The 14185-nt window shown below is 37.8% G+C and overlaps 1 protein-coding gene across 1 annotated transcript in view; it reads right to left on the bottom strand.

The window, feature by feature from the left end:
* The window catches only part of LOC309810307 (contactin-associated protein-like 2), a gene marked incomplete at both ends in the record, with an annotated part of 946489 nt that overhangs the window by 307282 nt on the left and 625022 nt on the right, over window positions 1-14185 (bottom strand). Inside the window, one exon of the mRNA XM_082632267.1 lies at window positions 4413-4523. Within this exon, the coding sequence (XP_082488393.1) occupies window positions 4413-4523 (111 nt within the window). The remainder of the gene's footprint in view (window positions 1-4412; window positions 4524-14185) is intronic.

Raw genomic sequence — 14185 nt, 5'->3', positions numbered from 1 at the left:
TTTAAGTAAATGACAAAAACTTGAAGCAATGTTTATCAACATAATACTCAATTGAATTTGTTCTTTTCTGTATTTGTATAATTAGGAAGTTACTTTCTTTTATCCTTCTTTGGCAGTATAATATCTTCCTGCTTTCAGATGGTTAAGTGGTGTATGTATCAGATGATTCTTGCCAATAGTCAAGTAAAAAAATATATCACTAGGGCTTCCCTGGTGGCACAGTGGTTGAGAGTCCGCCTGCCGATGCAGGGGACACGGGTTCGTGCCCCGGTCCGGGAGGATCCCACATGCTGTGGAGTGGATAGGCCCGTGAGCCATGGCCACTAGGTCTGCACGTCCGGAGCCTGTGCTCCGCAATGGGAGAGGCCACATCAGTGAGAGGCCCGCGTACCGCAAAAAAAAAAAAAAAAAAAATCACTAGCATTTCTTTCTTCCCTGACATATACCTTATTTTCTTCTCCCTTTAGAATTCTCTGCTTTATTTTTATGATATATAATTTAAGGTATATATTTATTTATTTATTATTATTGTTTTTTTGCGGTACGCGGGCCTCTCACTGTTGTGGCCTCTCCCGTTGTGGAGCACAGGCTCTGGACGTGCAGGCTCAGAGGCCATGGCTCACGGGCCCAGCCGCTCCGCGGCATGTGGGATCTTCCCGGACCTGGGCACGAACCTGTGTCCCCTGCATCGGCAGGCGCACTCTCAACCACTGCGCCACCAGGGAAGCCCTATATTTATTTTTAAGATATGTAATTTTGTGCTGCACTAAAAACAAAACAAAACAATTCTCACTCAATGCTGGTCATTAGCCATTTATACCTTAGCATGAATGTCAGTCAACATGGCTCCTCTTCCAAGGGTATTTGCATATAGACTTTATAATGGAATAAAAAGCTTCGGGTTTTTTTTTTTAATTGAAATAACCATATGTGGAGTTCTTTTTGGTTTTTTCTTGTAGAGGAAATAACCCTCCTCTCTGATGCTGGCTACCTTGACCCATACTGAGGTTACTAACCTCAACCAGGGTTAAGCTAGCCCTGTGCATGGTGTCTTGTATGTACATGCAGAGGCAGGGCAGTGTGAGGAGTGGAGATGTGGCCATTTGTGTGATGGTCCAAAACAGGGAGACAGCATGGGGTGGGCTGGGTGAGGAAGTTATAGGCAACTATGCACATACACCACTGAGAAGCAAAAGGGGTCTTTGGAAGTGAAAAAATATGTAACTAAACCTTCCCACATAACAAATATTGATAAAATGGACCATAGGCAAGCATAAATCTATAACTATAGCACAGACAATGCTTTTTCCCAATGAACTACAACATCAGGTTTTTACCCTAACACATGATAATGCATTGTATCAATAGTCAAAGATACAATTGTATCAAAAGATACAATTGTATCGAAAGTCAAGTAAGCTTCCAGTCAAACAACTAAGAAACCATAAATTGTGTTTTATAATCATTTGCCTTCAAAACAACTTTCTTATTGGAAATGCATTGTATTTGTACCTTTATCTATGTACATATATGTATAGGTATAGATGTATACATTCTATAAACTATAAAGAAACTTATTATAAAGAAAGTGAAAACATTCCCCAAACCCCATCCTCCAGGTTTAAAGAAAGTTAACATTTTAGAAGTTTAATTTCAGATACCTCACTCTACATATACGAGTAGATAAAAAGATAAATAGCTCTAAATAATTCAAAGTGACAACTTGTACTATTTTAAAATGAAAAAATATTTTAACATAACTTCACTAGCATGAGGACAACAAAAAAACTGTTGATGTTTCTTCATAAAATATATTAATTCCTAAAAAAAAAAAACAAAATAAATCTGCACTTAAAGTTACGTATCTAGTGGCCTCCTGTTCTGAAAAGTTGGGGGCAGGGGGAATAGCACATATCTAATCCCATAGTTTGGTATTTTTACCTTCTTGTATCTGTGACATTTATATTCTGTTCTACAACTGTAATTCCTAAATTATCTAGTCACAATCTTACATGTAAATGAATTCACTGCTCAGTATCCATCATTGGACCATGGTTTTCCTTTATTTTTTTCACTCATCTCACTGTTGGTTGGATTGTTTCATTTGTATTCCCGAAGAGGTTGTACACTTGACATAACTTGACTTGCTCAAATTCACTGGGTATAAAATTCATCAGTTGTATTTTCGCTCAGAACTTTCTAAAGAAATATTTTGAGACTGCTTCCTTTCATTAAAGTTGTTTTTGATCTCTCAATATCATGACACTTCCTTTAGGGAATATCACATCCCCTAGACATCTGGGGATCTATGTATTATTTCTTTTCCCTTTTATATTTTGTTCCACATTTATTAGTGCTAGGCTGGCCTGCATCATAATTATGATTTTGGGTATGGGAAGTTCTTTGTTTCATGTTTTCTATCTATATTCTTTTTTTTTTTTTTTGGTTTGGTTTTACTGACTTTTATGGAAAAGGAATACTTTAAAATTTTCATTACTTTGACATATTTCAGGAAAATTTTTGAAAACTTACAGTTACTCACCAGGTCTCTCATGCCCATAGCCTGATGAATATCACATGATGAAATGAGCATAACTATGCAGATACAGAGAACAGACTGGTGGTTCCCAGAGGCGGGAGTGGGGTGGGGAGGGGTTAAGTGAAATGAGTGAAGGGGGTCAAAAGGTACAAATTTCCAGTTATAAAATAAATAAATCATGAGGATGTAATATGCAATATGGTGACTACAGTTAACAATAACACACTACATATTTGAAAGTTACTAAGAGACTAGATCTTAAAATCCTCATTGCAAGAAAAAAGTCTGTAACTGTGATAGTGACAGATGTTAACTAGACTTATTGTGGTGATCATTTTGCAATACATACATGTATACACATATGAAATCGTTATGTTGTACACCTGAAACTAATATATTGTTATGTCAATTATACCTCAATTGAAAAAAAAAGAGCTCACTGAAAAAAACAAAGCAGCTGATGAACACTACTTTTTTTTTTTTTTTTTTTTTTTTTTGCGGTACGCGGGCCTCTCACTGTTGTGGCCTCTCCCGTTGTGGAGCACAGGCTCTGGATGCACAGGCTCAGCAGCCATGGCTCACGGGCCCAGCCACTCTGCGGCTTGTGGGATCCTCCCGGACTGGGGCGTGAACCTGTGTCCCCTGCATCAGCAGGCGGACTCTCAACCACTGCGCCATGAGGGAAGCCCTGAATACTACTTTTAAATCAAAGCTGTATATATATTTAAAATTTATATCCTCTATCTCTGTCAGTATGTCTCTTTCACCGAGTTTTTGTTGGTTTTTTTTTTTTTTTTTTTTACTGATTAAGGTATCTTCACACTTGGGTGAATTTCTGTATATATTATTCTACTTTTTCCTTACATGTTTTCTTCTCCCTTTTGGTCTTTCTGAATCTCTCTGATATTTTTTTCTCTCTTTTCTGATATTTTTTTCTTTCTTTCCCTCTTCTTTTTTCTTCCCCTTTTGGGTTTTCCCCTGTTCTCTTTTTTTTCACCCTTGTTTATATTTTTTCCCTCCCTCCTTTTCCTTCCTTCTTTATTTTTTCACATTTTTTTCCTGAATTGGTTGTGATTTAAGCTTAGTATTTCCTGTTTTACTGAAAAAAAATTATGGTCTTTGTTAGTTGATACATATGTATCCAAGAAAATATTGTTTCTTTCCAAGCTGTCATTCATTGATATTTATATCAGCATTCCTTTGAAGCAAAAGAGTTTTAAGTTTCTGTTCTTAATCATCTTCTTTTATTCTCTACCAATTGCTGTCTACTTTGAAATCATCATTTACTAATTAATACCATGTCTCTAAAGTCCAAAAGCCAAATTTTAGCTGCAAATGTACACAAATTTTTACATGGTTTTAGTAACAAAGCTAAATTCTGTGTGCTGGGGGAGAAACTGCAAAGGGTCATATTTTTTCATCCTTCATTTTCAATAGAAACTAGGTGTGCACATTAATAAAAAGGGAAAAAGCAGTTAATACAAAGTATTCTTTTTCGTGCATGGTACACATATTAGGAACCAATTCTTTTTTAACTTCTTTTAAATGATTTTCTGATTAACAAGACTTTCCTTAACTCAGAATTTTTATGTCATTTTGAATTCATTATCATATGCCACTCCAAAAATCCTTCCTCTTTAATTTACCGTCTCTTATTTCTAGCCCACTTTTTTTTCTATATCACTCCACAATAGTGGCTACAAAAGAGGTTTATAATAAGTGTCTATGTCTCTGTTAACAAAAGCGGGGAGAATGATTTTGGGTGCCAGCTAATAGCTGTTGTACAATAAAATATACTTTAGAAATGCAGTTGTAAATATAACATGTTCTCCTTTAATACATTTGTCGACAAATGACATAAAAGTCGCCTTACCCCCTCGCTTGTTGATCTTGGCATAGCCAGGAGAATAGCTCCCAGACATAGAGGATGAGCTGCTGAAAGCTACATGGGGGAGTCCAGACACAAGTGGCTCATCACATTTTTCTGAAAAGACAAGAGAGAGAGATTCAATAAAGATCTTTAAATATTCATTGGATAAAATGATTTGTTAAAATCATTTGTTAAAATAATCATTGAATATAGTACAAAATTTAAAATCTATCTAGCAAATGATTGGAATTTCGGTAACTCAACTATGATAATTCTAATAAACCACAGGCACAGTTTAAACCACCTTCTGATGCTCAAGAGTTATAACTATGATAGAGTGCTTTATTCTGAGGGGCCTCAACGCAGGCCTGCTATCTCAGAATCATGAATAACATTGTGGTTGTTTATTTCCCAAGCTTTGGAATCTGGCATCTCCTAAAAATCTTCAGTTATTTATTCATTATAGGGATTTGGGGTTAGAAACATGGAGACTGAAGGAGGGAAGACCAGGAGGAATAATATCCAAACTAAAAGATTAGGAAAGAGGTGTCAGTAAGAGAAGACAAGACAATCACCAACACAAAAAGCACTGCTGTCTAAAAAAATTAATCAGTTCCCATCATACTTGATTAATCAACTGCACTGGAACCAGGTGTTCCCTCAATTCTACTCCTCGCTTGGCTTCTACACTGCCATTAACTTTCTTTCCCTCCTCCCTTACTACTGGTGACTCTCCCATTCCACTTTGATGGATTGTTCTCACCTTCCTAATGTCTAAATGTTAAAGGGCTCAGGACTCAACTCTTGGGGTTCTTTTCAGTTTCCTCTCGCTCTCGGGGAGCCTGCACCAAGGTCCATGTCTTCTCAGACTGGAATATCCCAAATCCTACCACCCCATGTCACCTGGTCATCTGGTCCAAGAAGCCATCCGCGATCACTGCTGTGAAAGACTGGATAGCCTTCCTGCTTCCTCCCTTGCTATAGTCCTTCTGTACACAGTAGCCAAAGGGACAGTTTTAAAAATATAGGTGGGTAAGGTGGCTCCTGTGCTCAAAATATCCCCTGGCTCCTGTTCTCAGTCACTTGGAATGAAGTGCAACGTCCTCCAGTGGCCCACAGCGGTCACTGCACTGATCACATCTCCCAGCATCCTTGTGCTTTGCTGTCCAGCCACCCTTTCCTTCTAACTGCAACAACAGACCTGCTCCTGCCCTGGCCTTCGCTGTTACTCCTCCAGCGACCACAAGCCTCGTCCCTCACCTCCCCCAGGCTCTGCTCAATGTCATCTCTCACAGTGCAGACGAGCTTTCCTAGTCCACCCAGCTCCACGAATACCGCACTGCCCTCACTCTCTGTACCCACTTCCAGCTTTATTTTCCTTCATAGCATTTAGAGCCACCTGACACGTTGTGTTTTCACTCGTTCAATTGTTCGGTTGCTTCTCTCTCCCACTCGATTGGAAGCTCTACAGAGATAAAGTTTTTGATAGTTTGCTTAATGCTTACTTTCCAGTGATCTGAACAGTACCTGGCACTTGGCACACACTCTCACAACATTTGTAGAAGGAAGGAAGAAAGGAAGGGGGGAGGGGGTGTAAATGAATGAAAAACACCACCACCACCAACAACTAAACCCAACAGACTCAGAGTCTTGAAGCATGATGCTGAATTACAACATGGTGCAACACCTAACTTTTAGAGAGATGGTCTTAAATCCCCAACAAGTGTTTACACGTGTTCAGTATTCTGTTTAATATGATACAGAACTACACTGTATGTTCTAGAATGGCTGCTCTCTCAGATATTCATAAACAGGAAAAAAACTAGCAGTAGAAGGAATGAACTAGTTTTCTTGAAAAGTCACGCAAGTGGAGTGAAGTCCCCAATGATACTGGGGAAATGAATTATTATTCATTATCTCACCACTCAAGTGTGTACAAAACTGAAGTTAAAATGAACACATCCATCCTTGTAAATCATAGTTAGATCTCTTATTTTTCCAAGTTCTGCTGCAAGTGCCTCTGAAAAATATGCATGTGTGAATGAATATAGTCCCTGGAAAGTTAAATGTAAAAGAATGAAACGAGGAACATAAAATTTATTTTAAAAGTATCAATTCACCAAGTAAGAATCCACAGTGAAGGATTTCATATTAATTGTCTAAAAATTTACTATTCAGTTTAGATGCCACTGAGCTCACATATAAAACCTTGATTTCCTAACTTCTGACTCAGTCTAACTTTGTACAGTCTTTTGATGTAAATTCTGCATTTAACTTTAAGGAGTAGTCGTTACTTCAAAAGTTTCCATTATATTAGGAATGTGCTAATGTTCATTCATTTTTATTTTATTCATTCATATAAAATAAGAATTTATGACATATAGACACTACTACATACAAAATAAATAACCAATAACCAACAAGGACCTACTTTATAGCACAGAGAACTATACTCAATATTTTGTAATAACCTATAAGGGAAAAGAATTGGAAAAAGAACATATATATATATATATATATACATTTATTTATGAATCACTTTGCTGAACACCTGAAACTAAGGCAACATTGTAAATCAACTATACTTCAATAAAAAATAAAAGAAAACAAAATAATAAAATAAATAAATAAATAAATATGTAAAAAAGAACCTGTGCTGTGCCAGGCACAGGAAATGCAGCAGTACATGAAACTGACAACATTCCTGTCCTCATATAATTTGTGTTCCAGCAGAAACTAAAAATAACTAAAACAAAAACAAACAGGTAAAAACATAAAGGTTAATTTATAGTATGAGATGGTGAAAAATACTACAGAGAGACACTAAATATGAAAAGGGGGGGCAAGGAGTTTGGGGGGTGGGGTGGAGGTTGAGAGAGTTGCTGTTTTTTGCTGCCTAGTCAAGAAAAGCCCCTTTGATCAGGTGACATCTGAGTAGTAATTTGAAGGAAAAGAGGAAGTGAGCTCTGCTAGAAATCAACAGGATCGTGCCAGGAGAAACCTTTTCTAGTCTAAACCTGCTCAATAAGGCTAGCTTATACCTGGTAATAAGGAATGACACATTTTCAAAAAGTAAGCATTCAATGCATATATAATTACATGTTACACATGGAAAGTAATTAAAATGAAGTTGATAAATAATTAAGTGATCCAATACCTAGTTTAAATTTAGAATTTAAATATAGCAGTTTTAAAACCTGAAGATAGTTTATCTTATTACAATTTAAAAAAAAATTGACTTCCATAACAAATTAATCATCTTCATACCAAAGTAAATATTTTTCACTGATTTTTAAAACCCATATAAATTAAAAAAACAAAATTAGAATAAAACTTGGATCAGGAAAGATAAGAGCATATAAAAGATTATTTGCTTTTTTTTATAAAAGGTGACTATAAACTTATTATCAGAATTTAAGCATCGGCAACCTCACAATCTTCTAAACTGAGACAAAATCTATATCCATGTAATTAAGAAAAATGCTACATAACTGTATGTTCTCCTGGAAGACTTTAACCACAAATATTTCTTGAGATCTTACTCTATGCTCCGTACTGTTCTAACAAGTTTGGGCAATAAAATCTACCTATGTATCACCTATCTATCTATTTATCTATCTATCATCTATCTACCTCCCATCCCCTCATGAGATGCAATAATATATGGACCCACATAAAGTAATTAAACATGAAACAAGAGAATAATATCACCAATGTGTAATTCAATGCTGAATAGAATATAATCCAGTACTGAAAGTAACAAATAAATTAAAAATGCAGGGCTGTTTTTTAGGTGACTTCCTTGTCACTAGTTGCTCTGTCTTAAGTGTGTGACCTTGAGTATGTCAGTTAACCCTCTATCTACAGATGACTCACATATAATATGAAGAAATTAGCTAAGTTTCTCGCAAGCCCTAAAACCCCCTAGCATTGTCAAGCACAAGAGTCCACATCTATATCCCACAGGCCAAATCTGGCCACTGCTTGCTTTTGTAAATAAAGTTGTGTTAGAGAACAGCCCCACTCACTCATTTATGTATTGTATGCGGCTACATTCACAGGGCAGCATAATGTCACAAAATGAGACTATATGGCCTCGACCTATGGGATGCAGCAAAAGCAGTTCTAAGAGGGAAGTTTATAGCAATACAGTTCTACCTCAAGAAACAAGAAACATGAAACATCCCAAATAAACAACCTAACCTTACACCTAAAGCAATTAGAGAAAGCAAAACAAAAAACCCCAAAGTTAGCAGAAGGAAAGAAGTCATAAACATCAGATCAGAAATAAATGAAAAAGAAATGAAGAAAACAATAGCAAAGATCAATAAAACTAAAAGCTGGTTCTTTGAGAAGATAAACAAAATTGATAATCCATTAGCCAGACTCATCAAGAAAAAAAGAGAGAAGACTCAAATCAATAGAATTAGAAATAAAAAAGAAGTAACAACTGACACTGCAGAAATACAAAGGATCATGAGAGATTACTACAAGCAACTATATGCCAATAAAATGGACAACCTGGAGGAAATGAACAAATTCTGAGAAAAGCACAACCTTCTGAGACTGAACCAGGAAGAAATAGAAAATATGAACAGACCAATCACAAGCACTGAAATTGAAACTGTGACTAAAAGTCTTCCAACAAACAAAAGCCCAGGACCAGATGGCTTCACAGGTGAATTCTATCTAACATTTAGAATAGAGCTAACACCTATCCTTCTCAAACTCTTCCAAAATACAGCAGAAGGAGGAACACTCCCAAACTCATTCTATGAGGTCACCATCACCATGATGCCAAAACCAGACAAAGATGTCACAAAGAAAGAAAGCTACAGGCCAATATCACTGATGAACATAGATGCAAAAATCCTCAACAAAATATTAGCAAACAGAATCCAACAGCACATTAAAAGGATCATACACCAAGAACAAGTGGGGTTTATCCCAGGAATGCAAGGATTCTTCAATATATGCAAATCAATGTGATACACCATATTAACAAATTGAAGGAGAAAAACCATATGATCATCTCAATAGATGCAGAAAAAGCTTTGGACAAAATTCAACAAAATTTATGATAAAATCCCTCCAGAAAGTAGGCACAGAGGAAACTTACCTCAACGTAATAAAGGCCATATATGACAGACCCACAGCCAACATCGTCCTCAATGGTGAAGAACTGAAACCATTTCCACTAAGATCAGGAACAAGACAAGGTTGCCCACTCTCACCACTGTTATTCAACATTGTTTTGGAAGTTTTAGCCAAGCAATCAGAGAAGAAAGAAAAATAAAAGGAATCCAAATCAGAAAGGAAGAAGTAAAGCTGTCACTGTTTGCAGATGACATGATACTAAACATAGAGAATCCTAAAGATGCTACTAGAAAACTACTAGAGCTAATCAATGAATTTGGTAAAGTAGCAGGATACAAAATTAATGCACAGAAATCTCTTGCATTCTCACACACTAATGATGAAAAATCTGAAAGAGAAATTCAGGAAACACTCCCACTTACCACTGCAACAAAAATAATAAAATACCTAGGAATAAACCTACCTTAGGAGACAAAAGACCTATATGAAGAAAACTATAAGACACTGATGAAAGAAATTAAAGATGATACCAACAGATGGAGAGATATATCATGTTCTTGGATTGGAAGAATCAACACTGTGAAAATGACTATACTACCCAAAGCAATCTACAGATTCAGTGCAATCCCTATCAAACTACCACTGGCATTTTTCACAGAACTAGAACAAAAAATTTCACAATTTGTATGGAAACAAAAAATACCCCGAATAGCCAAAGCAATCTTGAGAAAGAAAAGCGGAGCTGGAGGAATCAGGTTCCCTGACTTCAGACTATACTACAAAGCTACAGTCATCAAGACAGTATGGTACTGGCACAAAAATAGAAATACAGACCAATGGAACAGGATAGAAAGCCCAGAGATAAACCCACGCACATATGGTCACCTTATTTTTGATAAAGGAGGCAAGAACATACAAGGGAGAAAAGACAGCCTCTTCAATAAGTGGTGCTGGGAAAACTGGACACCTACATGTAAAAGAATGAATTTAGAACACTCCCTAACACCATACACAAAATAAACTCAAAATGGATTAAAGACCTAAATGGAAGGCTGGACACTATAAAACTCTTAGAGGAAAACATAGGTAGAATACTCTATGACATAAATCACAGCAAGATCCTTTTTGACCCACCTCCTAGAGGAATGGAAATAAAAGCAAAAATAAACAAATGGGACCTAGTGAAACTTAAAAGCTTTTGCACAGCAAAGGAAACCATAAACAAGACGAAAAGACAACACTCAGAATAGGAGAAAGTCTTTGCAAATGAAGCAACTGACAAAGGACTAATCTCCAAAATTTACAAGCAGCTCATGCAGCTCAATATCAAAAAAACAAACAACCCAACCCAAAAATGGGCAGAAGACCTAAATATACATTTATCCAAAGATATACAGATTGCCAACAAACACATGAAAGGATGCTCAACATCACTAATCATTAGAGAAATGCAAATCAAAACTACAATGAGGTATCACCTCACACCAGTCAGAATGGCCATCATCAAAAAATCTAGAAACACTAAATGCTGGAGAGGGTGTGGTGAAAAGGGAACCCTCTTGCACTCTTGGTGGGAATGTAAATTGATAGAGCCACTATGGATAACAGTATGGAAGTTCCATAAAAAACTAAAAATAGAACTACTACATGACCCAGCAATCCCACTATTGGGCATATGCCCTGAGAAAACCATAATTCAAAATGAGTCATGTACCACAATGTTCATTGCAGCTCTATTTACAATAGCCAGGACATGGAAGCAATGTAACTGTCCATCGACAGATGAATGGATAAAGAAGTTGTGGCACATATATACTATAGAATATTACCAGCCATAAAAAGAAATGAAATTGAGTTATTTGCAGTGAGGTGGATGGACCTAGAGTCTGTCATACAGAATGAAGTAAGTCAGAAAGAGAAAAACAAGTACCATATGCTAACACATATATATGGAATCTAAAAAAACAAACAAAAAAATGGTTATGAAGAACCTAGGGGCAGGACGGTAATAAAGACGCAGACCTACTAGAGAATGGACTTGAGGACACGGGGAGGGTGAAGGGTAAGCTGGGACAAAGTGAGAGAATTGCATGGACATATCTACACTACCAAATGTAAAAAAAATCGATAGCTACTGGGAAGCAGCCACATAGCACAGGGAGATCAGCTCGGTGCTTTGTGACCACTGAGAGGGGTGGGATAGGGAGGGTGGGAGGGAGATGCAAGAGGGAAGAGATATGGGGACATATGTATATGTATAGCTGATTCACCTTGTTATAAAGTAGAAACTAATACACTATTTTAAAGCAATTATACTCCAATAAAGATGTTAAAAAAAAAAAGACTATATGGCCTCCAAAGCAAAAGTATTTACTATCTGACCTTTTACAGAAAAAGTTTTCCAACCTCTGGTTTAGTATAATAAATATTCCATGTATCCATGAAGAAGAAAGATTAATGATCAATTATGGTAACAGGTAACATACAAATAATGAATATGACCTGAAGAATTGAGGGCATATAGATGAAGAGGGTTGAGGACACTGTAGAGAAAGGAAACCTTAGGCAAAATCATGGAGACCACAAAGGGGATGAAATTTCCTGGAGATGGTTGTTGCTGCACTCCACGTGTGCCCATATTGCCAGACTGACTATGATGATGAACTATCCATTTCTATCTCCAACTGTAATAATCGTTATTACACATTCCATCTTCCAAAGAGACAGCTTGCTTGTTTTTCTAGAACATCTGTCTCAATATTCTGCAGACATTAAATATAAGGAAATCAAGCAAATCCCCAGAGAAAGAATTTTTTATAGTAGTATTAGTGGTAGAGAGAGAATGCTAACATTTGAAATAATTTAGTATTGTATTTTCCCATACTAGGAGGTCTTCCAAAACTACAGCCACACAGTTATGGAAAACATTCGGTCTCCAGTGTACTTCCATTCCAGGGAATCTTGGATGAAAACTAGAGGAGCAGATGGGCCTTGAGTTTTATTTTCATACAATTTCAGTCAGTCTTCAGAGTAGGTGTAAGAATTCTGTACGAATTCAAGCTGGAACAGAGGAAATGATTGGCGAAGAGAGATGAAATGGCTGTTGCCTTTCACCTACGAGAGTGTGGCCAAGAGAGATCTCTATTGGCAAGCCGTATGGGCAGGAATTTGCAAGGTCAAATGACTTCAGAACAGATGTAATTGACATCAGAGTATCATTCAATTGTATCTGTGATTGAAAAATAATGTTGGAAAATTTTCATAACACATCTTTAAAAAGTACAGCACTTAAATACATGTTTTATATCACACATTTGGAAATACAAGCCGGATACCCAGGAAACAATTAAGACTAGCAAAGGACTCCAAAACCAAACAGTGGTATCAGGATGGAAATTCTAGCAATATCTTCGATTTGTATTTAGGAAAAAAAACAAACCAACTGGAAAAGGCATATTCTCAGGGGAATACATAACTCAATGGTCTCCTTACATCCTGTGCATTCAATTCCTAACTTTTGAAGCTAGAGCTACATTCTTCTTCCTGACTCAGGTTTTATGACCCTTTCTCTCCATTGTCAGGGAAAATTTCAGAGGCCACACCTCTCTCTAAACTCTTCTGTTTCCAATCAATAGTCTCCTGCCTTGCTCCTTATGGCCAAAACTATCTTCAAATCCAAGCTAAATGTCTGTGCTAATTCCCTAGTAGCATCTCACTTCCTGCAGAGATGGTCTCTCTTCCCCTGACACTCATTTCAGTGTCTGGAGTCTCGATGCTCCAGGACTGTATTGTGCTTCCTGCTCCTGGATTTCCTGATGCTTTGTCTGCTCACCCAGGTGCCCAAACATAGCCAACTGCTGTCCTCACCAGCTGAGAATGCTGGGTACCTGTGTACCCACCTACTGATGACGATGCTATCCTCTGTACCATCTCCCTGACTTCCTAGACAAAGCCATGCTTTTCGTTACTTTGCTTCAAAGACAGTGGAAAATCCTTTGGACAAATAAGGTGGTATTTCTTGTCTAGCCTAGTGGAGAGTTTCAGGATTTGAATGAAAAGGAGACTGAAGTCATGACTCAGGTGCTTCCTGAGTCATAACTGAGGTTAATATGGCCCCTTAAATTCTTCCCAAATTATAAGAAGCATCAGTTTCCACACTCTGACCAAGAGAAGACTTGTATGGGATCTAGTACTTCTTTATTTTAGAGACTTTATTCCCAAGATTATGATTCCTTGTGTGTGTGTGTTTTTTAAATTTTCCTCTCAATAAAGAGGAGAGAACAAGGAAGGAAGGGAGGGAGGAAGGGAGAGAAGGAAGGAAGGAGGGAAGGAAGGAAGGAAGGAAGGAAGGAAGGAGGGAAGGAGGGAGGGAGGGAGGGAGGGAAGGAGAGAGGGAGGGAGGGAGGGAGGGAAGGAGAGAGGGAGGGAGGGAGGGAGGGAAGGAAGGAAGGGAGGGAGGGAGGGAGGGAAGGAGAGAGGGAGGGAGGGAGGGAGGGAAGGAAGGAAGGGAGGGAGAGAGGGAGGGAGGAGGGAAGGGAGGAAGGGAGGAAGGGAGGGAGGGAGGAGGGAAGGAAGGGAGGAAGGGAGGGAGGGAGGAGGGAAGGAAGGGAGGGAGGGGGGAGGGAGGAAGGAAGGGAGGAAGAGAGGGAGGGAGGAGGGAAGGGAGGAAGGGAGGGAGG

Source organism: Mesoplodon mirus (genome assembly GCF_964341445.2).
Source record: "Mesoplodon mirus genome assembly, chromosome: 9".
NCBI classification, from domain to species: domain Eukaryota; kingdom Metazoa; phylum Chordata; class Mammalia; order Artiodactyla; family Ziphiidae; genus Mesoplodon; species Mesoplodon mirus.
Note: the sequence above shows the minus strand (reverse complement) of the source record. Positions and strands in the feature narration are given on the sequence as shown.